The 22,701-nt window shown below is 39.8% G+C and overlaps 1 protein-coding gene across 2 annotated transcripts in view; it reads left to right on the top strand.

The window, feature by feature from the left end:
- Positions 1 to 21,050, top strand: part of rhbdl3 (rhomboid, veinlet-like 3 (Drosophila)) — a 66,432-nt gene extending 45,382 nt beyond the window's left edge. For both annotated transcript variants that reach the window (XM_085356081.1, XM_085356080.1), the window contains exons 6-9: positions 10,213 to 10,325; positions 18,914 to 19,014; positions 19,723 to 19,783; positions 20,755 to 21,050. In XM_085356081.1, the coding sequence (XP_085212207.1) occupies positions 10,213 to 10,325; positions 18,914 to 19,014; positions 19,723 to 19,783; positions 20,755 to 21,026 (547 nt within the window). In that variant the 3' untranslated portion in view covers positions 21,027 to 21,050. The remainder of the gene's footprint in view (positions 1 to 10,212; positions 10,326 to 18,913; positions 19,015 to 19,722; positions 19,784 to 20,754) is intronic.
- The last annotated feature ends 1,651 nt before the right edge of the window (positions 21,051 to 22,701 follow it).

A 22,701-nucleotide genomic window follows, 5' to 3' on the forward strand; every position in this document is an offset into this window, starting at 1 on the left:
ACCCAGTGGGAGTATCCCCCCAAAAGATGGACAAAAGGACCCCCTGATGATCCTCTGCTTAGTCCAATGAGCCAAGGTGTGAAGACGGGTGTAGGTCACAATTAGCCAGGGTTTCAGGTGAGCTCATTGTGAAACCTGGCCCCACCCTATCATGTGATTTCCTGAGGTCAGATGGCCCAGGGTGTGAGTGGCTGTTAAGGTGTCTGGGAAGGGATCTCAAAACTGGATTATAGATGGCAGACAGTTGGTGTCATAAAGCACCGCCTCTGTTCAAAGATGGTCGTTCACAGTGAACATAAATGGCTTCTTTCACTCCTCTTTCAAACCATCTGTCCTCTCTGTCCAAAATGTGAACGTTGGCATCCTCAAAAGAGTGTCCTTTGTCCTTTAGATGCAGATGGACTGCTGAGTCTTCTCCTGTGGAGGTGGCTCTTCTATGTTGTGCCATACGTTTATGAAGTGGCTGTTTGTGTCACAGGCTGGGTCTCTGACCCAGCGCTCTGAGTTCATGTTTGTATTTGTCTCATTTTGTTATGTGATTTAGTTTGTGTTATTTCCTATCTGCCTTTAGTTTAGGCAGTTATTGTTCCTGGGTTTTCTATGTTTTGGGGTTTTGTATTTATTCATCACATATTAGGTCTGTTAAGTTGTGTTGTCATGTTTTAGTTTTAGTATTTCCTGTTTTATTCTGACAATGTCATGTGTTCTTTGTTTATTGTATTTAGCTTTCCTCTCCTGGTCCTGTCATTAGGTTTATGTCTGTCAGCTGTTTCCCCCATGTGTCTCCACCTCCCCTGATCACCTCATGTATGTATTTAAGCCCTTTGTTTTCTGCATGCCATTGTCAGGTCGTCTGCTCATCCATGTCTCATCTCCAGGTACCCATGTCAGTTCACTATGGTCATGTTTTGTTATTAGTTCACCCAGTTTAGGTTATTGTTTAGTTTTCAACGATGCCCTATTATTTTGGACCCTCGTTGCTAACCTCAATAAACGGCTTGTTTTGTTAATCCACACCACGTTTTGGTCTGCGTTTGAGTCCTCCTCTGCAACACATACGGTCTGCCCCAGTCAGACCGTGACAGTTTGGTCTCTCCAATGTAGAGGTCTGGGCATTCCTCGTTACACTGTACAGCATACACCACATTGTTAAGTTTGTGTTTTGGCGTTTTGTCTTTCGGGAGAACCAGTTTTTGTCTGAGTGCGTTGCTGGGTCGGAAATGCACTGGGATGTCGTGTCGTTTAAATCTGGGACTCTCCACCATTTGACTCTTAGAACTGAAGAACCTTCTCGGATGAGAGGTGAAACGTCTCATAAAAGACACTTTTCTTTCCAAGCTCCTTAGACTACGATGACCTGGATGACTGAGAACCTTCACAGACATATGTATAATCACACAAAGTGACATGAATTCAGCACAGTGCCCTTAAAAAAGTTTGAAAGATGATCACGATATTCAGCTTCACGCGGTCATGTGATGTACGCAGGAACCCTGTTATGCGTTGTCAGAAGAGAAAGAGCTCAAAGGATCCTGATTAAAAGTTAATATAGATTCAAGATGGCTGCTGGGTGACAAGATTTGCTTTTAGGACTTCGGCTATAATGGAGAAAACATGGACCAGCTGCTTTTCATAGCGGAGACCTATGAATGTGTGAGTTTTTGCACGAACAGTTTATTGATTAATCACAATGAAAAAACAAACATGTTTTAAAAGCATTACTATGATTGCATAATTTAATCCTTAAATGTTCCATCATCTGTAGCTGGCTGCTCTCACCTAAACAGATATATTGCATATTTGCAATCAAGCTGCTGATTTGTGCTGTTTGCTTTCAGCAGCAGTAGCCCAGGTCGCACTTGATGATAGTCCACATAATTTAATCGCTAATAGCTGAACAAGTAGCTACCGCACAGCTGTGTGAAATCCATGATGCTGGTCTTTTTGATGCAGAGAATGATCGTTTATATCACACTGCAGCAGAACTTCTTCAGCTTGTATGGATCGTGTTTTGTCAAAGATATTCTAACGCCTACAGACTGAAAATCAATATTCTTATTTATTCAGAGAATATAAACCTTTAATCACTGATTCACTCTGGATCTTTAAATAATGTTGAAATACATTCAGTTTTTATAGATTTTAGAGACAAAGTAACCCAATTCATGTCACTTCAGATAGACTCATGCATCATCGAGTGTAAAGTGCACAAGTCTTGTCTTTCTTTATTTAGCTGTAATTGATTTAACACTGACAGAGAGCACAGACACAGAAATGGAGTGCCCTTTAACAAAAGTCAAGGCTGGTTTTCTGATTCATTTATCCAATGGTGCAGACGAACTTTGATGTGTATTGCAAGATAATACTCGGCGCTCACATTAAAAGTGGCACTGACAAAGCTTTGCAACTGACTGATACCAATATTTCCATATTTGAATTTTTCCCGCTTTCTCTTCTTGTTTCCCTGTGTCTCTCACTCACACACACACACACACACACACACACACACACACACAGAAACAGAGAGTGAGAGTCTCACACACATCTACAAACCATGTAATCCTGTCAACAGCTCAGTACCACTGATCCCTCCAGTTCCCAACACTAAAACAAAATGTAAATATTGGCCCCAAAACATCCCTCAGCAGAGCAGCCTCTCAGACAGACAGAGCCTGCTCTGCTCTCTCTCCCCTCGCTCTCACTTTCCATCACAAGCACACGAAGGATGTCTGTAGCAAGTGTGAAGCCTTCAGAAAGATTAGTGCTTTTTGAGATTAAACCAGGACAAGTTTCTGCCCGGTTGTGTTTCTCTAGTTCTCAGTCTAATGTGGGAAGATGTAACCTACAATAATAATCAGAGGAGCCTGAGCACCTGATGATAGTGTAATAATTTGTGGAAAACTGGCAAGAGATTGCACTCAGTTCAGCGCTAAAGTTGTTCCATTAACGTGAACTAACAATAAGGTTTTCTGTAGTTTGGTGAAGCAGCGATAAAGACAGTAAGATTCAACAGTGCTTTTGTTGAGTGCCCTGAAAGGCCACGGTTATCTCGACACAATAGGGCTTCTCATGGGTATCCACGGATCTGCCTGACAGTGCAGCCTGTTCCTCACAGCCTCATTAGTGGTATAGAAATATATAGCTGCTGTTATCTGGAGGGGAGTTGTTCTCTGAACAGGGTTCTCCCAGCCAATCAATATCCCCATTGTCTTTCTGATCGCTGAGCGATGCTTTATGTCGCCGTTGTAGTTGAGGTGGCTGCGTTGTTTCAAGCTAACTAGATTACTGGGCTTGCCTGAGTTGAAGGAATAGCATGTGTGTCAGACACAGAGAGAGAGAGAGGTTATTTGTTTTAGGAAAGTTTTTGTTTATTTTTGTTTGAGTCTGTCTGTAAACGCAGCGTTTACTGGAACCCTCTGTCAACCTGTCAAACAGGGGAAAAAACGGGACTCCTACAAGAGTCATCGCCATGTCTTTCTCTTCGTTTCTGTCAGCGCTCTCACACATTCGCTGAAAAAGAGACGTCAGGATAATTTAGAAACAGAAAAACACACCAAGTGATTGAAGAGAGCGAGAGAGAGTTATCAAAGCCGAGACGCAGAGAGAAGCTGAGAGGCCAGATTATGCTAGCTGCTTTCCTTTTGGATTCTGCTGTGACACCCGAACGTGCCTGAGCTGCTGACTGAGGTTTGGCTGGAAGGACTCTCTAGCTGTGAAGGGCACAGGGTGTCTGTGTTTGTGTGTGTGGGTGTACGTATTTGTGTGCAAAGCTATCATTTGCTTACAGTCATCACATTGAACCACAAGCTGTGAGCAGATTAGGGTCCATTTATGGCAGCCGCACACCTCTTTTATCTTTTGTTGTTTTTGAAATATTTAAATGCTGGGTGCATGTCTCTGCGACTCTGTGATAGAGCTGCTTAATCATGGCTGACACTGTAATCATTTTGGTCACTACTGAGGTCACGGAGATTTAGTGGCTTCTGAAACATTGTGCATTTGTTTGAATTTTTTCTATATTTGTTGTTCCTCATTGGTTCCCTTGAATAAAAAGTATTTCCAAGCAGATGAATAGGCTTTACCCTTTCTAGTTGACCAAAGACTCTTTTTCTCTTCTTTCAAAGCATCATAGCTGGGAGACTGAGTCTGGGCTCTGAGGTAACAGTCAAAGCCAAGCAAAATTGTGCATTCATGACCAACGCAATTATAGTAATAGAAAAATAGAACAGCAATCCGCAACACAACACCTCTTAAATAAGTTGGGACAGGGCCATGTTTGCCACCCTTTAGTATCCCCTCCTGTTTAGACGAGAGACCAGCTGCTGAAACTTTGAGAGAGGTATGCTGTCCCGTTCTGATATAGGCAGCAGCACAGAAATACAATATGGATTTTTGCCCATGTCCCTTGCACACAGATTATTTTTTATGACATTTTTTGATGAAGTTATTTAATATAGATGATGAAATATTCAGTATCAACAATTTTAAGTTGAGGAACATTATTTTGAAATTGCTCCAGACCCAGTTTTTTGCAGATGGGTTAATCTCTGCTCATTGTAACCTCTGAGAAACGCTGCCTATCTAATATCCTTTTTTTATACTCAATTATTTTACTAACTGTTGCCAATTAACATAATTACTTGAAAAATGCTCCTTCAGCTGTTTCTTTTTGGTACTACTTACTAGAGATGGACCAATCCGATATTACGTATCGGTCCGATACTGACCTAAATTACTGGATCGGATATGGGAGAGAAATAAAAAATGTAATCCGATCCGAAGTATCACAAAATTACCTCACAAAACGCGCTGCTTGGCATAACCCAGCTCAGCGCATCGGAGCAGTATGTGTCACGTGATAGAGCGGCTGTTGTCTGCAAGACCTGTCTGCGGTCTGGTGGAGCATTTGGAGCCGCACTGCTTCCAAACCGCGGCATTTCGTCTCGGAGAAAACTATCCCAGAAAAGTAAAGCAAGTGCGTAAGTTCATCTCAGAATGTTTGCATAGTATTTCCACGTTAAGCTTAACAACTGATACATGGAGCCACAGCTGGACTGGCCATCGGAGTTCCATATTGAGGTACAGCTACAATGAAAAAAAGACACAAAGCTGGAGTTATTATGTCCTTGCTGCAAAGCTGGCTCTTCTCTCATTCTCTTCCCCTCCCTCCCCTGTTGCTACTTCAATCATGAAACTGATCATTGATCAGGTGATCCGCTTTTCTGTCGCAACTCCGGTCTTTCTTGTTTATTTATCGCCCACTTTGCGCTAGAAAGAGGAGACCAGCGGATAAACAACAGCAGCACATTTAAGCTTGATAAGCTGTCGTTAGAATTGATTTAATATTAATTTCTAGTGCTGTTTGCTGGAGCCACAGCTAGTGATGGTAAATTTGATTTTTTTACTGAATCGAGTTTTAATGAGTCACTCACCAAAGTGAATCGAATTTTTTGAGTCATTTGATTCACTTGACCAGAGAGTGCAAAAAATGTACATTTTCACTCAAACTTAATTTGTTTCTCTTTTCATGTATATCCTACTGCTAAGATGAATGATTCTAAAAGAAAACAACTATTTTATAGAGCAAAAAAAATTCTAAAGGGAACATTTATTTTGTTTATTTTTATTTTATTAGTATTTTCCTTAAATGTGTCAAATATATATTTTCTCATCTAAATGTCCACTGTGCTGTAAGCCAGGGGGCGGTAATGCGCCTTAACATTGGTTGCCAACCAGGAAGAAGCACAGGAGGGAGGGGGTGAGTAGCTCAAATGTGCTGTTAGCATGTTAGCAGAGCGATGCTACTGTGAACCAAGGAGCTATTGTCTTGATGTGAGCTTCTACTCAGGGTTTTTTTTCTTCCAGCTCAGAGCAGAAATATTTTTGTTAAGATACTGGATGTTGTGTTTTTCTCCACAATTTTAATTATAAGCTAGATATATTTCTACTAATAAAATTAGTTTGCTAACTGCAACGGGGATGAGTCAGTTGGGCTTGTGAATCATGATTCATGAGTCAGTAAAGTGATTCTCGAGTACTGAACGATTAGTTCATGATTCGCGGATTAGCATTAAGTCGATTATGCATCACAGGGTGGAGGGTGGTTCCCTGTTTTCTTTTTGCATAACTAAACTATAGGGTTTGCAACCCTATTAGTTAGGTTGTTCAATATTTATGCTAAGTACTCTTTAAAATACCAGAATAGGGAGGATGGTGTAGGTTTAAGTTTGCTAGATTGATCAGTGTAGCTGAACTAGAAAATATTTTGGGTGCAGTGTATTTTTTGCATACAGGTATAACAGAATAGTTTTAGTGTTTTGTTTTTTAAAACTTGAGTGTGAACTTATACAAAATGCAGCAAGATATTTATAAAAAAAATTGTATTGATTACAAAATACACTATATCGGATTCATATTGGTATCAGCCGATATCCAAATTTATGATATCGTTATTGGTATCGAACATAAAAAAAGTTGTATCGTGCCATCTCTACTACTTACTTTTCCAGCCTTTTTATTCTCCCTGTCCCAACTTTTTCTGAGATGTTCTGCTGCCATCAAATTCAAGAGCTGTTATTTTTCATTTGAAACATTTAATCATGTTTTCTGTGGTCTGTTGTGAATAAAATATGGATTTACTGGATTTACATTTTACGTAGTGCCTTAACTTATTTGGAATTAGGGTTGCAAAGTTAAAAAACAAAAGAATGTATTTTTTTTAATTGTATTCATCAAACCTGAAGATAACCTGAATACGGGCAGTGCAAGTTTCCATCATGATGTACCTCACTAGGAAGTGAACCGCTTTCATAATCCTGAAAATCCGGTGTTAACCCTGAAATTACCTGTAAAAAAAACAAATTTGGTACTTGTTTTTTTTCTGGTTATAAGCATTTTGTTTCCTGCTGAGCTATGGTAGTGATAAGTTTATTAAATGAGAGCCAGCTTGGCGTCAAGTAGACTTTATCTCAATTTATATACAGAGATTGTTTGGGTTTTTGTTTGTTTGTTTGATTTTAATTAGGATATAGCTTACATAAACATGCGCACACTGTCAGATGAGGAAAAGTTTCTTGTCTTCTGTGTATTCCTTGTGTCTAATAGGTGTGTGTGTGTGTGTGTGTGTGTGTGTGTGTGTGTGTGTGTGTGTGTGTGTGTGTGTGTGTGTGTGACTTTTTGGACTTGTTTTCGGGCTGTTTATCCTTTCACCTCCCTTTGCCTCGCTGACAGCTTACCAATGTATGAACTCAGCCTTTTGATGAAAGTTTTGGAATAATGAGGCCAAAGTGGACAGTTACAAAGGAAATGCTACTAAAAAAACATAAAAATAATGAGAGATTTTTTCCCCTGAGGCCACTCTCTTTTTTGTCTAAAATTCAAGCGTTTGTCTTCTATATATATTGTACTGTATATCTCAAAGGACTCATATCTCACATTATGCTGTTTAGCTTCTTTTGCTGTTGTGTCATAAAACATGAGAATTAAGTGAAAAGTGAATTAATCACTTTTGTGATTAAATTATGAGACGTGAGTCATGTAAGACTTTGATATAAAACATAAACATTTACTCTTGGGGACATATTTTTTTCCCCTTCCTATATGGCTTTTTTTCCTTTCTTTGTAACATTCAAGTTGCCCTTTTTTTCTGATAATGCCTTTGCAAGCTCTGTAGCGTTCATGAAATCATGTTTTCTTCTTCTTTGAGGAGGTAGCTCCCATTTACTTTTACACAGTGTGAAAAACATTTCCCATCCCAGTAAACATGAATCCAGAATTTGATTCTTATCAGAGTTTCTGTTTCACTACTTCTTCGTGCCAGAGTTCAGTACGTTTCCTGCCAATCATCCGCAGGAGGAAAAAGAAGTGTTTTGCCATCACAGAATTTTTTATCACTTTCATGTCTTCACTTTTAAAGTTTACAGAAGAGAAACAGGAGAAAAAAGTTGCCTTTTAAAGACTTCTATGTCTCATACAAGGAATTTGTCATGAAAGTGGTCATTTTTGCACTTTTAATGCGACATAAAACTAATTAAATATGATCAAACAGCATGTCGCTTGAGAGAAATGCAAAACCCAACACTTTCATGTCTGTTTTCATATTTGTCAAGATTAGGCAGACGATACATGTTTAAGATTTGGAATTGAGTGCAATGCTATGTTGTGTTACACATTCATAAGTGAGTGATAAGGCCACATGGGTTTTCTGGCTGGGAAATTGTTGATATTCAAGTTTCTTTCATTGCAAATTTGGGTAAAAATCATTATAAATGTATCATATGCGATGATATAGCATGCTTATTTAGATACACTAAAGGTGGATTTGTGTGTTTATGACATTATGCAGTGTTTAAAAGCTGCAATGGAAAAACAACTGCTTTGAACCACTAATAAACAATATAGTAAGAAATTTAGTTGTTAATTATGAGACACTTAATAGATGCGTGCACACACATTAACAAAGCATGTAATCCTGTCAACAGCTCAGCAGCACAGATTCTTAAGTCATAAACTGACTGCAAATATTGGCTTCAGAAATAAACCTCAATGGAGAAGTATGCAAACTGACCAACCTCCATTTCTTCCCCATCTTTCTTTCTTTTTGTGCAGATGGAGGAGGAATATTAATTTTTATGGAAATGTTTTTAAGCCTTAAAGGCAAAAACAAATCCAGGAGCTATGTTAATCAGCAGAAAATGTATCTGTGTGTGTGTGTGTGTGTGTGTGTGTGTGTGTGTGTGTGTTTTAATTCAAAATAACATTTGATGACGTCTATGGCAACAAAAATTTAAATTCTAGATACTCTTCAAAAATTTTGAAAGAGTAGTTGTTAAAGAGCTAACTGATCATCTGCAGAGGAATGGCTTATTTGAAGAGTTTCAGTCAGGTTTCAGAGCTCATCACAGCACAGAAACAGCTTTAGTGAAGGTTACAAATGAACAATTAGAGCATTCTGTGTGTATTACAGGTACTGCGCTGCAGTGGTTTGTATCATATCTATCTAATAGAGTCCAATTTGTTCATGTAAATGGAGAGTACTCTTTACACAATAAGGCACAGGTGTCGAACTCCAGGCCTCGAAGGCTGGTGTCCTGCAGGTTTTAGATGCGTCCTTGATCCAACACAGCTGATTTAAATGGCTAAATTGCCTCCTAAACATGTCTTGAAGTTCTCCAGAAGCCTGGAAATGAACTAATCATTTGATTCAGGTGTGTTGAAACAGGGTGAGATCTAAAGCCTGCAGGACACCGGCCCTCGAGGCCTGGAGTTCGACACCCCTGCACTAAGGTTAATTATGGAGTTCCACAAGGTTCTGTGCTAGGACCAATTCTGTTTACATGCGTCCCTTAGGCAGTATCATCAGAAGGTATAGCATACATTTTCACTGCTATGCAGATGACACCTAACTTTATCTATCCATGAAACCAAAAAATACACACCAATTTGTTAAACTGCAGGAATGTCTCATAAAGACCTTGATGACTTCAAATTTTCTGCATTTAAATTCAGATCAAACTGAGGTTATTGTACTCGGCCTTAAAAAGCTTAGAAATATGGTATCTAACCAGATTCTTACTCTGGATGGCATTACTTTGGTCTCCAGTAACACTGTAAGGAACCTTGGAGTCATTATTGACCAGGATATGTCCTTCAATGCACATATCAGTTTTCAGGCCCCTCTTCTGTGGAACCAGCTTCCAGTTTAGATTCAAGAAACTTGTCAAAATGACAAGGGGCTGTTTCTAGGGAAGAATGTTTCTGGAATGACACATTACTTTTTTCCAAAATAAATCACACTACACTATAAACTGGGGGGTCTGAGCTCCATTTGTTGTATCCTGCTCTGAATGTATAGGTTGTATAGAGGGTGAATGTAGCATCCACATCTGAAATTGATGTAGAAATGTATAAAAGCTGTACTTTCTAATGAGAGAACACTTCCCTGATGACTTTAAATTCCTCAAATGCTTGTTTTAAGTTTTATTTAATGCAACATAGGGTTCATTTTGTAAAACATGGTCCTCGTTTGATTTAAAAAGGAGGACAAAGTTGTGGTCTTCAAAATCCTGTTTCAAAATATTGAAAACACAAATGGTAAAACTTTGAGGCCTCACAGTGTGACCTCAATAGCTCATGTGCCACTCACATTTCTGCAATGACCTTTTTATATTGCTACTGTATTAAGTGCAGGGTTATATATTTTTCATGTTACAGGATTGAACACCTGAGCCTGAACATGGCCATGCAGCTGCTGGTGGGCGTCCCTCTAGAAATGGTCCACGGTGCCCTGAGAATTGGACTGGTCTATGTGTGTGGTGTGTTAGCAGGTAGGTGTGTGGCTTCACTGTCTCTCTGCTACCCAGGGACGAAAACATAAACAGACATGGCGGGGTTTTCCCTTTCAGCTCCGTCGTTGTTCCATCTGCTTGTTTTATGCATTTAATCACCTATCAGATTTCATCGTGTGTTGGTGGATACTGGTCAGGGAGAGAACTGTGCATATGTGTGTGGCATGTTCAGGACAGATGGTCTTCTGTTTCTGTCCTCCTACCAGACATGGTGGGATGCAGGGGGTTCTCAGAGCCCTTATTTAAGCCCCCGCGTCCTCCATATTCATTCAGTAAAGGGCAGAGCAAAGAGAGTCATCTCAAATAAAGCTCAATCAGAGAAACACACACAGTAATAATGAAATCGGGGGGGATGAAGAAAGAGAAACGTGATGAATTCTTAAACGCTAATAACACAGAGTCTGAAGAGGAGAGCCGGGATATGAGAAATGCAGAAATGGATGTGAAGCAGAGCTGGGCGAGAATTAGGAGAGGAACTACCAATGAGAAAGCAAAAGCGGACACAGCTTTGAACAAAATGTCACTGCTCCCTTCCTACTCCCCTATCAACCTCAAGCACTGGTGCAATTTGAGTGTTCAGGCCCGTTCAGCTGAGACAAAGCATGTGTATGTGTGAGCTCATAAGCACCGTTTTTCTTCACTGAATCTGTGATCTCCAGCACAGTGATCAACCCCAGTGCTGTTTTCCTGTTTTTTTTTCCCCCCCTTTTATTTGGTACCCTGGGGTGTCATTTTTAGCAAAACAACTGGAGTGGAAATATTGGGCTACTTTTTGAGACGAGACTTAGAAACATGATGCCTCGTGGCGGGAAATGAGGGTTTTTACTGATAGACTGAAAAAAAATGATTGTGTGATATGAATCGCAGCCGTTGAGGTTTTGTTTAATATTCATGAACATTTCTCTCTACACGTCTGCGAGCCCCCATTGTGTGTAAGAGAGTGTGTGTCTGTGCGTGCACGCACAAGGGTCACTGACAAACACCCCTGGGGATACCAGCTGCGGCGGCCTGTAGCATTAACCTCACAGTGAAATGAGGACTGAGCACATAAATCACTCACACTTACATATGCACACAGACACACACACACACACACACAAATGTCTGTTAATTAGATATCGACCACCAAGAGGAAGAGGGGAGTTGCAGTGTGGTTGTGCCGGCTGCCATGTTTGCGTTTCTTGTGTCTGACTGAGCTCAGCAGGTAAAATTGGGCAGCAGAAAGACTCCAACCAAAATCTGTAATATTTAACAAGAACCGGATGTTTGTGTATGTGGCACATATACAGCACATGTATTGTGTAGACTGTAGATTTATGATTATCTTTAACAGAAACTTTCTAATAGTAAACAGTAAATTAAATTTAAAAAAAGGAAGTTTTCACTGAGGTTTAATGTTTAGTTTTTGCCCCTTTTAGCCTAAATTATATTAATCTTTTACATTAAATTGCCAGAAGTGTTTCCTTACTATCTGTTCTCACTTACTTACTTTTATTTGCACTGTTGTGGATCCTACTCAGAGGTGCCTGTAGTTTTTTTTAACATGAATGAACCTGTTTGTGGAGTATTTGTATATGATTTCAAACATATGTGTAAAGGATCTTTAAAAGAATTACTGTGAGCTTTTTATTCTTTACACTAGATGCTTTTATCAGTGTAATAAATCAAATATAAGGCCGGCTTTAGATTGTTTTTTGTCTTTCAAACAGTCGAGGTCATTGGAGGGGCACAATTTGAACTTGTTCACAGGGACACATGGCCATAAACATCTATGAGGTCATCAAGCTCTGGACCTCAATTTCTATGTATTTATTTACTTTTAAAACGGTACAATAAAAATTGACATGAATCAGCGTTTGAGACTTAAGGCGGATAATACTCTGAAGAGACTCTAGTGAGTTATGGCCTGCAATATAGCCCCTCATGCATAACTCATTAGGAATAATAATTGACTGGTTTATGAGGAGTTAATCAAAGGCGCAATAGCCACAGCCACTGAGCAAGTAATTTTTTCTCTCATGATAAGTGTAGAATATATATATACTGGAAGTGCTGGGTATACAAGTCTGGCCTAAGTCTTCGGTCAGAAAGACTGCAGCAGTCCAGGAGTTTAGTTCACTGTCTTTAATGAAGCTTCACAGAAGATATGCACTGATAATTGTGGCAGGTGCAGTATCGGTGACTATAAGCATGGTTGTCTGGAAACAGAAACAGCTAACACTATAATTAGCAGGCTCAAAGACAACCAAACAACAATCAGAACACATCATCTACTCAGACACAGCAATATTTTACAATGTCCACAAGGGGTCGCCGTAAGACCAGAAGTTGGCTAAATAGCACATATTTTCCCAGTTGCTAGTACTAAGGCAAGCATGTGGCAAGCTAACAACAGCTAAACTAAACAATAAACAACAGAAAAATCCTTTAACCGCGGGATATAATCATTGGGGGAGATTCTGGCCACTGGTATTAACTTAGTGCTTATTAATTAAATAATTAAATAAACCTACTAACGTGGTAGCAGTGTACTGAGGCATAACTTTAGCTTAAACATACACAAACAACTATAACTATTATCATACCAGTTAACCTGTCAAAGGCAATAACACTTACAGTCTCATTAACGCACACGGAATCACACAAACTGCGATACAACTGCCATGCTCTGCTGCTGCTTTTCGTCCCTCACTCTCCCTCTGCGTGATGCGCACATGATCACTGGTGCGCTCATTTGGGTGCGCTTGGTTCTTGCCTCTAGACATCCTGAGGCCGAGTCAGCAGGGAATTTGCACAATAAGGAATAATTGACTATTTTTATTCTAATTTCTATTCTTCTTTTGCATTGTTTAATTTCTCATTGCTACAATGACAATAAAGTTTCTGAGTCTGTTTCAATTCAACTCAATGTAGACATACATGTGTATACAAAAGTGTTTTCAGTTTTTCTATTTTTGGTTTTGTTTGTATCACAACTCTACGAACAATTCTCTTCAGAACAACAGAGTGTACAATTTTAACAAGCTTTAAATCAATATTTGGTAAGACCACCTTTATTTATTTAGTGCTTGCTCATAGTGGGTCGTTGGATTGTTGAGGTTTTCTTTGTTTTCTCGGTTATATTGTGTTACAATATAAAGCATCTTGAGGCAACTGTTGTTGTAATTTGCACTGAACTGAACTGAACTGAATTGAATTCTTCCACGTGGTCTGGCCTCTCTTAGAAAAGCTTTCATGCAAGTTTCTTTAAGTACTCTGGAGGAACAGTTCTCCAGATTTTTTGAAGAACACGTGATAGCTCTATATCTTTGTTTCTTCTCTGTTCTGTCATGGGATCATCTCTGTCAAGATGACACACTGCTTCCATAAATGTTGAGGTCTGGGTTCTGGGGAGGCAAATATAATGAATATTAACAAAAAAGTTTGAATTCCCTACATGTTTTGTTTGATTTGAGGCCATTTAAACATTTTAGCTTAATCCTTATATATTAGGGGACAAACAGCTACTCTGTTGCTGCATAATGACATAATTTCCTCACATAGTAACCTATGTGAGGAAATATTGCATCAAACAGAAAAGGGCTCAGCTGGCACATACAGAGGTTAAGGCATAGTTCAGAGGTCAAGTAATGACTCAGAAAAGGGTGTCTGACCCTCTAGGGCTCACACACACTCTGACACTTTAATGTCATAGCTCCCCTTATGGAAAACAGACAAGAAGTGGCTTTTCAGAGCAAAGGATATAAGACAGGTGCAGCAGTGGACAATGATAACTAAGACTCAGACGAGACAAAACAGACACACAGACAATAAAGCAGCTACACAAAGTCAAAGACTTGACTATGGGCACATGGGGGTCACTTACAAAGGGCACACACATAAAACACTACTGTAAAGGCTCGGTATATTCAGTTGGCTCAACATGCAGCCAAGCTGTTGATTTTTCTCATTATGAGCACTGATGTGCGTTATTATTTCTCCTCATGTGTCTGGCTGTTTCGCTGCAGTTTGGAAGAAGAGCCAAGAAAAATGAGCTGCCACTTTCAACTGTAAAACCTACAGGCCTCCTGGGGCCTGCTGAATGACTATGAGAGACCGTGTCCTTGTCTGTGTGTGTGTTTGTGTGTGTGAGATTATGTGCACACAGAAGCACACTGCTAAAATAATGTTATTAAACCAAGGTAATTACAGAGATGGAGGTCACCCTGCAGAGACACACTTCCAAAACACAGGAACTAGAAGGTGGAGTTGCTCTTTGTGTGTGTGTGTGTGTGTGTGCGTGTGCGTGCGTGCACGCACGTGAAAGAGAGAGAAAGAGAGATCTGTTAGGGTAGGAATCTGATTATCTTGTTTTTCAATTGTTCTTTTTTTTATTTGTTCTTTTTTGTTTGTTAGGTTGGGTGCCAGTGTTTAAAAGTAAAGGATTAGATATGGTAAATGGCCTGTATTTGTATGGCGCTTTTACTAGTCCCACCTAGGGACCCCAAGGCGCTTTACACACCCAGTCATCCACCCATTCACACACTGGTGGAGGCTAACCACAGCTGCCCTGGGGCAGACTGCCATATCACGCCATCGGCCCTTCTGGCCATCACCAGTAGGCGGTAGGGTGAAGTGTCTTGCCCAAGGACACAACGACCGAGACTGTCCGAGCCAGGTCTCGAACCGGCAACCTTCCGATTACAAGGCGAACTCCCAACTCTTGAGCCACGATCATCAGAGATGTAGGCTTCTGAACAGAGCGGTGATAACAAGCTGGTCCATCTCCTCCTTAGTCTGAACGATGGCATCCATGTTTTCTAAAAAGAATGTCACATTTTTGTTGGTTTCTACTTTGCTTCAATGCATTTTTAATGACCTTTAGCCCAAACAGGACGGTGACTTTTCTGGATCATGTTACATATGGCTTCTTTTTTGCATGCTAGAGCTTGAACCTGTATTTGTGGATAGTATAACATTTGTGGAAATTACTGGAAGTAATTCTTGAGTCCATGCAGTGATTTCAGTGACAGAATATTTCATGTTTTGCCCCATGCTTTTCCCATCAAATACCAATGTTTGGCCTTATCCATTGTGGACAGAGATTTCTCCAGATTTTTGATGATATTATGTACTGTAGATGATGAGATATTCAAAATGTTGAGGGGCATCAATCTAAAGTTGTTCAACAAACTGGTGAACATCTGCTTCTCTAAGATGCTCCTTTTATTTTATTTATTTTTTTATTCACATTTTACAACATTTTTGGAATAAGGCATGTATGAATGATAAAGTATGGTGTAATAAATTCTGTACATCAAGGAGAAATAGCAATAGCAACAGAAATATAGGAGAAAGTAAAACTGAGCATTGATCAAACTGGGTTTTAACATTAATTTAAACATTATGGGATTGGCCAAAGGTGCAGAATTATAGAAAATATCCAGTTCAAGAGTTTCCATTCCATTTTAAAAATTTAATTTGAATTTATTGGAACCAGTACCAGACATTAAAAAAATCGAATCTTCATCTATAGAAAGTTAATAAAGCATCTGTATCAAAATCAAGATGGTGAAGAGAAACGGTGGAGAATAACCCCATTAGATTTTCTATGCGTTTGAGTATATGATGCACATTTTATTGTGTATTGCTTAAAGGAGAAATATGTAATATGCATCCGTATTCGTACTTTGAGAACAAGAGTGGAAGAACACAGAGTGAATGTGAGAATATTTATCTGCATCTCCTTGTGCTCTCTTTCATAGTGTGGGCAGTTGTGTGTTATGTACTTTGCATCAATACAGTAAACATTCAGTGCCAAAAAGTGAAGGAAAGGAAAAGAGAAGCAAAGTGTAAATGAAGAAAGGAAATGAGTGAGAGGAAAGGGACGATAACAGATACTGTAAGTGTTTGGACATTTGAATAGCCCAGCTAAACATGTCTGCCTTTTTTGTTTCCTTTTATTCCATCTCTTGTAAAGTGAGTGCTGTGAGAACAAATGTGTCTCACCCTCTGAATGTCCGCATGTTTAAACTTTGCTATGCGTGATTGGATCTTTTGTGTATGCAATGAATTGCCACCAGTTGCACAAAAGAGAGCAGCTCCTTGCTGCTGCCCAATTTGCTTGGATTGCTTTTGTCTTACATTAAATTATAGCGTGTGCTGTTACGGTATGAGTAAGCCTCAGTTCACGGAGGTCTGTATATAATACACCCACATTAAATAGCTAATAGCAAAGCTGCCAAAATGCTATTCACAATAGATATTCAGTACACGAATGGTCACAGCTGGTGTGAAAGCAGTTTAAATTAGACATATTGTCAGAGTATTTCCTCTTGAATAAATTAAAACTCAAGACTGAAATATGTGACACAAAAATCAAGAAAGTCTTGTACCATGTAGCATTCTGTCATATTATAGAAAGTTTGCAGCATATGTACAGTTTGGTCCATTTCTAAGATGACATAATGTTTGTAATTTTGAGTAATTGGACAAAACTAACATAATTTCAAATATAAAGATTTTTTAAGTACTTGGATGAAACTCCTTTATAATCAATGACTTCCTGAAGTCTAGAGCAAATGGACATCACCAGATGCTGTTTCCTTCCTTGAGGACTTATCCCAAGCCTTTACTGCCGCCACCTTCGCTTGTTTGTCGGACTTTCTAACTTCAGTTTTCTATCTTCAACTTAAAACCATGCTCTTTTGGGTTGAGATCAGGTGACTGACTTGATTTTATTTCTTTGTCTTGAAACACTTGTGGATTGCTTTTGCTTTTGGGTCATTATCCATTTGTGCTCTGTAGCTCAATCAGCGTTGCAGCATTTAGCTGAGTAGGTGATATTGGCCTCTACACATTAGAATCCATCTTCCTGCATCTATCAGCAGTCACATCAGAAACACTAGTTAGCTGGTTTCTATTGGCAGGTATACATGCACAAACCATAACATTGCCTCCACCATGTTTAACAAATAATGTCTGGTATGTTTTGGATCATGAGCTGTTCCGCTTCCACCACCAGCTCAGTTTTCATCTGTCCAAATATTTTTTTTCCCAGACCTGTGCAGGGCTCTTTTAGAAAGTCTAATATGATCTTCCTGCTCTTGAGTGTAACCAGTAGTTTGCGATATGTTCTGTCGTTACAGTACATTGGTAGTGGTTGTTTACCAATCAGAAGGTTGGTAGATCGATCTCCGGCTCCTCCAGTTCCCATGTCTAAGCATCCTTGGGCAAGAGCTGCCCTCAGCGTGTGCACTGTTAGATAAGACGCTTAGTCATACATAGGTTAAAACACTGTATGAATGTTTGTGACTTGCAGTAGAAAGTGCTTTGAGTGCTCAAATTGAGTAGAAAGAGGCTATAAGTACCAGTTATTTACACTCATGAAAGTGTTTTGATTGTAGACCTTGACAATCTCTCTAGAAGGAAACAATTCTGCAATCATCAACTTTTCAGGCCTTTTGGTGTTGCTGAGCTGGTCAGTGCAGTTGCTGGCATTAGGTTGTTATACCTAACCAGATGCTAAAAAGTGTAGAATGCACTGTGCACAGACACTGTTTATGCTCCCAGATGTCATGTTTATTCAGGGCTCTTTGTGCAACAACCCACACTCTGGTCAGCGCTGGTCTCAGCTTTTCTAACAACCAGTTCTCTCGTCTAAAAGGGGAAAAAAGACCATCATCAGTCCAAACGCCACCAGCTGTGTTCTCACCTGCCTCCCCAGCACCGCCCCATTGAGCTCACTGCACCGCTCCTCCCTTGCAGCTGAGCCAGGGACCACACCTCCGCCACAAGAAGCAACAGCATGCACATACCTATGATTCAAAGTGGCAACTTTAAAATAGTTTTTAAAGGGAGGATTTATAGATATGAAAAAAATTGTAAAAAAAAAAAAAAAAAAAAAGCCTCTCGTATAGTTTTCTCAAGGTAAAGGAACAGAGGCTACAGAGACCAAAACATTTAGACTGCAGACATGTTTCTTTTTGTGTTGAACTTGGGATTTTTACAGAGGAGTCTGTGGGGGTCTGACTGAGTTGCTTTTGAAGCCGTCCTCAAGTGGCCTTTTGGGTAATTGCAGTTTTTTGTGCTTTCACACTGACCCCAGAGGTTGCCGGTGATACAGTCAGTGGTTTGGTTAAGTTTGTCTTTCCTCTAGTAATAAAGTAGTTTTTGTGACTGCCTGCTTAAAAGCTGAGATTCAAAGTACTTTTTTTTTTCAACAGAAAGTATATAATTGATAGATTTGTTAAATAGAGTTAAACTGAATTAATCCTAAGGAAAGTCAGGGAGTTGAATCGCTTGAAAGTTTTCTTAGGTGTGGTTGAATGAAATCCTATATATTTCACTATTTTGGATACCTGTCTAATTTCACCTTTTAAATATCCCCTAGGCTTTGATCATTACTTCAAATTTCAGTGGCAGCTTTGAAAAAGAAAGAAAACCCCCAGCGTTTTTTTTTTTTTAAACAAAGGTTTTAACAAAGATTGACTGAAAAGATCATTCTTCAATGAATTATCAGACAGTAAAATGATGTCATCATTTATTTATAAATTTTCACTGACATGTGGCCTTTATCATCACTGCAGGGTCTCTGGCCGTGTCTGTCACGGATATGACGGCACCGGTGGTTGGCTCGTCTGGGGGAGTCTACGCCCTGGTCTCTGCACATTTAGCCAATGTAGTAATGGTAAGTTTTCCATTTACATGCACATGCTATGTGTGCGCACATGTGTATCAGTGATTACCACATCACTCAGTGTTCCTGTCTCTACACATCATTGTCGTATCGTCAAAGTAGCCTACAGTGGCCCCTCGACAGGTGCCGCTTTATCTACAGATGCCATGCATTCCTCACCGTCAGTTTTCTCCCATTCCTTCAAAGATCAGAAAACCATCTGAGCGTGTGCACATGTTTACGTGACAGAGTGCGAATAAAATGCATCCCATCTCAATGCACTCTGCTGTCCTTTGACTTCTATGCCTACTCTGTTTGGTCTAACCCATTCAGCAGGTCATTAGACACATGTAGCAAATATCAGTCAAGGTGAACCTCTATTATGTGCAGTGGGGTTCTCATTATGTATCCTGCCACATCCTTCACAGCATTCTTGAGGTCAGTATGGAGGAGTTTGTGTTCCTCCTCTCCATTGAAATCTTATTATCTAACACAGCAAGAACAGACTGGGGGTCAGAGTGTCTCTGGAGCCTTTAAAATTGACGTGAATTCAGACAAAGGGCACAATCTAAGGTCATTTCAGGTAGTCATGCATGTCTGTTTGTGTGTGTGAGTGTGTATGTAAGGAGGACTTTCTCTTCTAGCAGAGTTAGTTCTGTCTTTATCATCAGAAATGTGTTTCATTATGATTTCTCCACTCTCTCTTTCTCTTCTTTGCAGAATTGGTCAGGAATGAAGTGTCAGTTTAAGTTATTTCGGATGGCCATGGCTCTGGTTTGCAGTAAGTCTGAATAAATATGCCACACTCCCACTCTTAACACTTCTCGTTCAACAGAAAAGTTTTGCTGTGTTACTACTTCAGCACCAGAAATTAATTATGTCAAAACAAATGTTCCTGTTCTTGAAAAAAAAAAGTGTTTATTTTCTCCAAATGCTACAATAATAAGCTTTCTGGCTTTGGAGCTTCAGCACATGAAGGATTTCTCGCTGCTAAGACACTATGATTGTTGTGATGCACTGCAATGGGGTGATGTAAGCAAACTTCATTGCAAGGCTAGATGGGATTCCAGGCAACCCAGATCTGACAAGTTCAAAGTGATTTTCTCCAAAAACAGAAAACAACAACTAAACAAGCAGTGAATCAAAAACTGTAGTCGTGCCAGATTCACTGAAATTAAACTAAATTTCCTCTGTTGCTCGTAACCTTTGACACACTCCATCCAAATAGCTGGGTGAGTTGCTTCCAGTCAGTCTTAAATCAAATAAAAATCCTCCCTCTTTCTGTTACTATCCTGCCACATAAACGCAGTAGCAAAATATGTCTGTGAAACCCCAAGAGGGAAAGTTGCACTAATATTGACTTTGAGTGTGTAACATGCTCATCCACTTGATTTGCATAATCCTGGCTATTGAAGCTGAAGCCTCATAATAACTTTGCATAAAACTTCAGAATGTAATTTTGCAGCAGCACAAGGACTGTCTAATTTTTTACCCCCAGTTCCACTAGAAGGTTGTTAGGAGCAGATCAAGTCAAATACACAAGAGAAAGGATGAGAGCAATTGAAACTTGTATAACAAAGGTTCACTGTTGCTTTATGTCTTATTTTAAGACATCTCGACATCCTTCTTTTTTTATCATAGCTCATCTACCTCAAAGTCAGGACTGTTTATTTTTAATAAAGTGCTGCTGTTGTCACCTACATGCTCACATCTCGCTGCCATTATGTCTTCCTTTCTCCTTTCTGTCCACAGTGAGTGTAGAGTTTGGTCGAGCAGTATGGCTCCGGTTCTACCCTCCGGCCTTTCCTCCATGCCCGAATCCCAGCTTTGTAGCTCACCTGGGAGGAGTGGTGGTCGGCCTGACGCTTGGTGTGGTTGTTCTGCAGAACTATGAGCAGCGGCTCCAGGAGCAGTCCCTGTTTTGGATATTTTTCTGTGTCTACACCTTGTTTGTGCTCTGCGCTGTTTTCTGGAACATTTTTGCCTACAGCCTGCTTGATGTGCGACTGCCCCCACCACCATGAGTTGCTTATTAGAGGCACAGAAGACACTGTATCCCTTTTATTCCTCCCTTGGTAGACGCCTGACTGCCTGGCTGGATGAGTCACCCGGGCCTTCACTAACTGAGCCTCATCTTGAGCCAGTCAGAGTTGTCTGACAACCGCTTTACTCATACATCCAGTGCTCCGATGCAATGATACTTGGCATGCAGAAGCCCTCTGTGTTACACTAAACTTTTTTGGACACGTGTGCTACGTTTTCTGGTTAAGCCTTACATTGGCTCACACTCACCATACAAGCTAATCTCCACTCGTTCTTTGTCTCCATGTCTGCTGGATGTTAGTGTCAAGAGTATCAACCAGTGGGACAGAAGGCAGAAGAAGAGCTGTCTGCATGGCCTGACCTTCTCTGCCTCTTTTCCCTCGATCCAATGGTGCCTATTCATGGAGACATCAGCCTGATGAAAGTATTTCTGCACAATTGCCTGTAGTGTAGGGTGACAGCAGTAAAATCCTACAACCATTTTCTGAAGGGAGACGTCTCTGAAACTCCTCTAAATGAAGGAGAGTATATCAGAACTTAGTCTAAGCTGGTGTTTTGTCATAATTACAAGCACCCCATGAGCATGAGAGGATATAACAGGCAACAGGATAGTCAATCTTCCCCAAGTTTCACAGGAAACGGAGGAGTGTGTAGGCACAGTTTACCTTCAGAGGTTATTATGAATTTACCGTTTGAAGGAGACTGTGGGTTCAGGGTTCAGTCAATTTGTGTTCGGCACAATTTCAACCTCAAACTTGTGTCTTTCGTGTGTTTGGAAGGAGTGCAACAAATGTATCATTGTGTGTGCGAAAAGAAAAGAAGCGGAAGTGCCATTCAGGCTTTTTGCTTAAAAAAATATGCCAAAACATTGTTAATAGCAGCAAGAGCACAGCCCGTAACAAGTGTTGCTTTTTTTGACGTGAAATAGGTCTAATTTTTTCAGTTGAATGCTATATTTTCTCTAACAAATGTTTTACTGACACCAAGAAGAGTAAAGTTATTTTCATTTTAAGTAGTTTTTGCAAAGGTGAAAATAAAAATCTGCAAAGAGTTAAAAGAAGTTTATTTATTGAAATGTAATAAATACACACAGCAGTAAAGACATCCGGGCCATTCTGAATACATCTTTTTTTTCTTTTTCTTCATTACCAAATGTAGACAAACACACATGCCTGACCTCGAATACATCTGGGCTGGGGTTGTTTCCCTCTCAGTTCAGGATCAACTGGGCAAAGAAATCAATGGTCTTCTCATTAGTTCCTGACACAACTTAATTTGTTAATTGATTGAACCGAGACAGAAAGCGACCCCAGCCCCAAGCTGTAAGTCTTAAACTGTACTGTATTCTAACCTCATGTTACACTGGTAACTGCTTGGCACAAACATAATGTAATTACATACAGATTAATATTTTAACATGTGTTTGCTGTTGATTTTTTTAAAAAAGATTGTGATATTGGTATGTTGTGTAAATCGTCTGGTCGGTCTGCATTGTGATATGTTAGCTATATACTATATGTGTCCTATTTAAAGATTGATTATTAATGGCCTGGGATTGTATATAATAAGGGCTATGGCACAAAACTGAATGAGGGGCAAATCACTGCTATTTTGTGCATATTTTCTAGATTTGATATGTAAATACTGGAGTGCATT

Source organism: Diplotaxodon limnothrissa, linkage group LG6, assembly GCF_057381915.1.
Source record: "Diplotaxodon limnothrissa isolate DT_005_m linkage group LG6, D_limnothrissa_male_GT1.1, whole genome shotgun sequence".
Classification (NCBI taxonomy): domain Eukaryota; kingdom Metazoa; phylum Chordata; class Actinopteri; order Cichliformes; family Cichlidae; genus Diplotaxodon; species Diplotaxodon limnothrissa.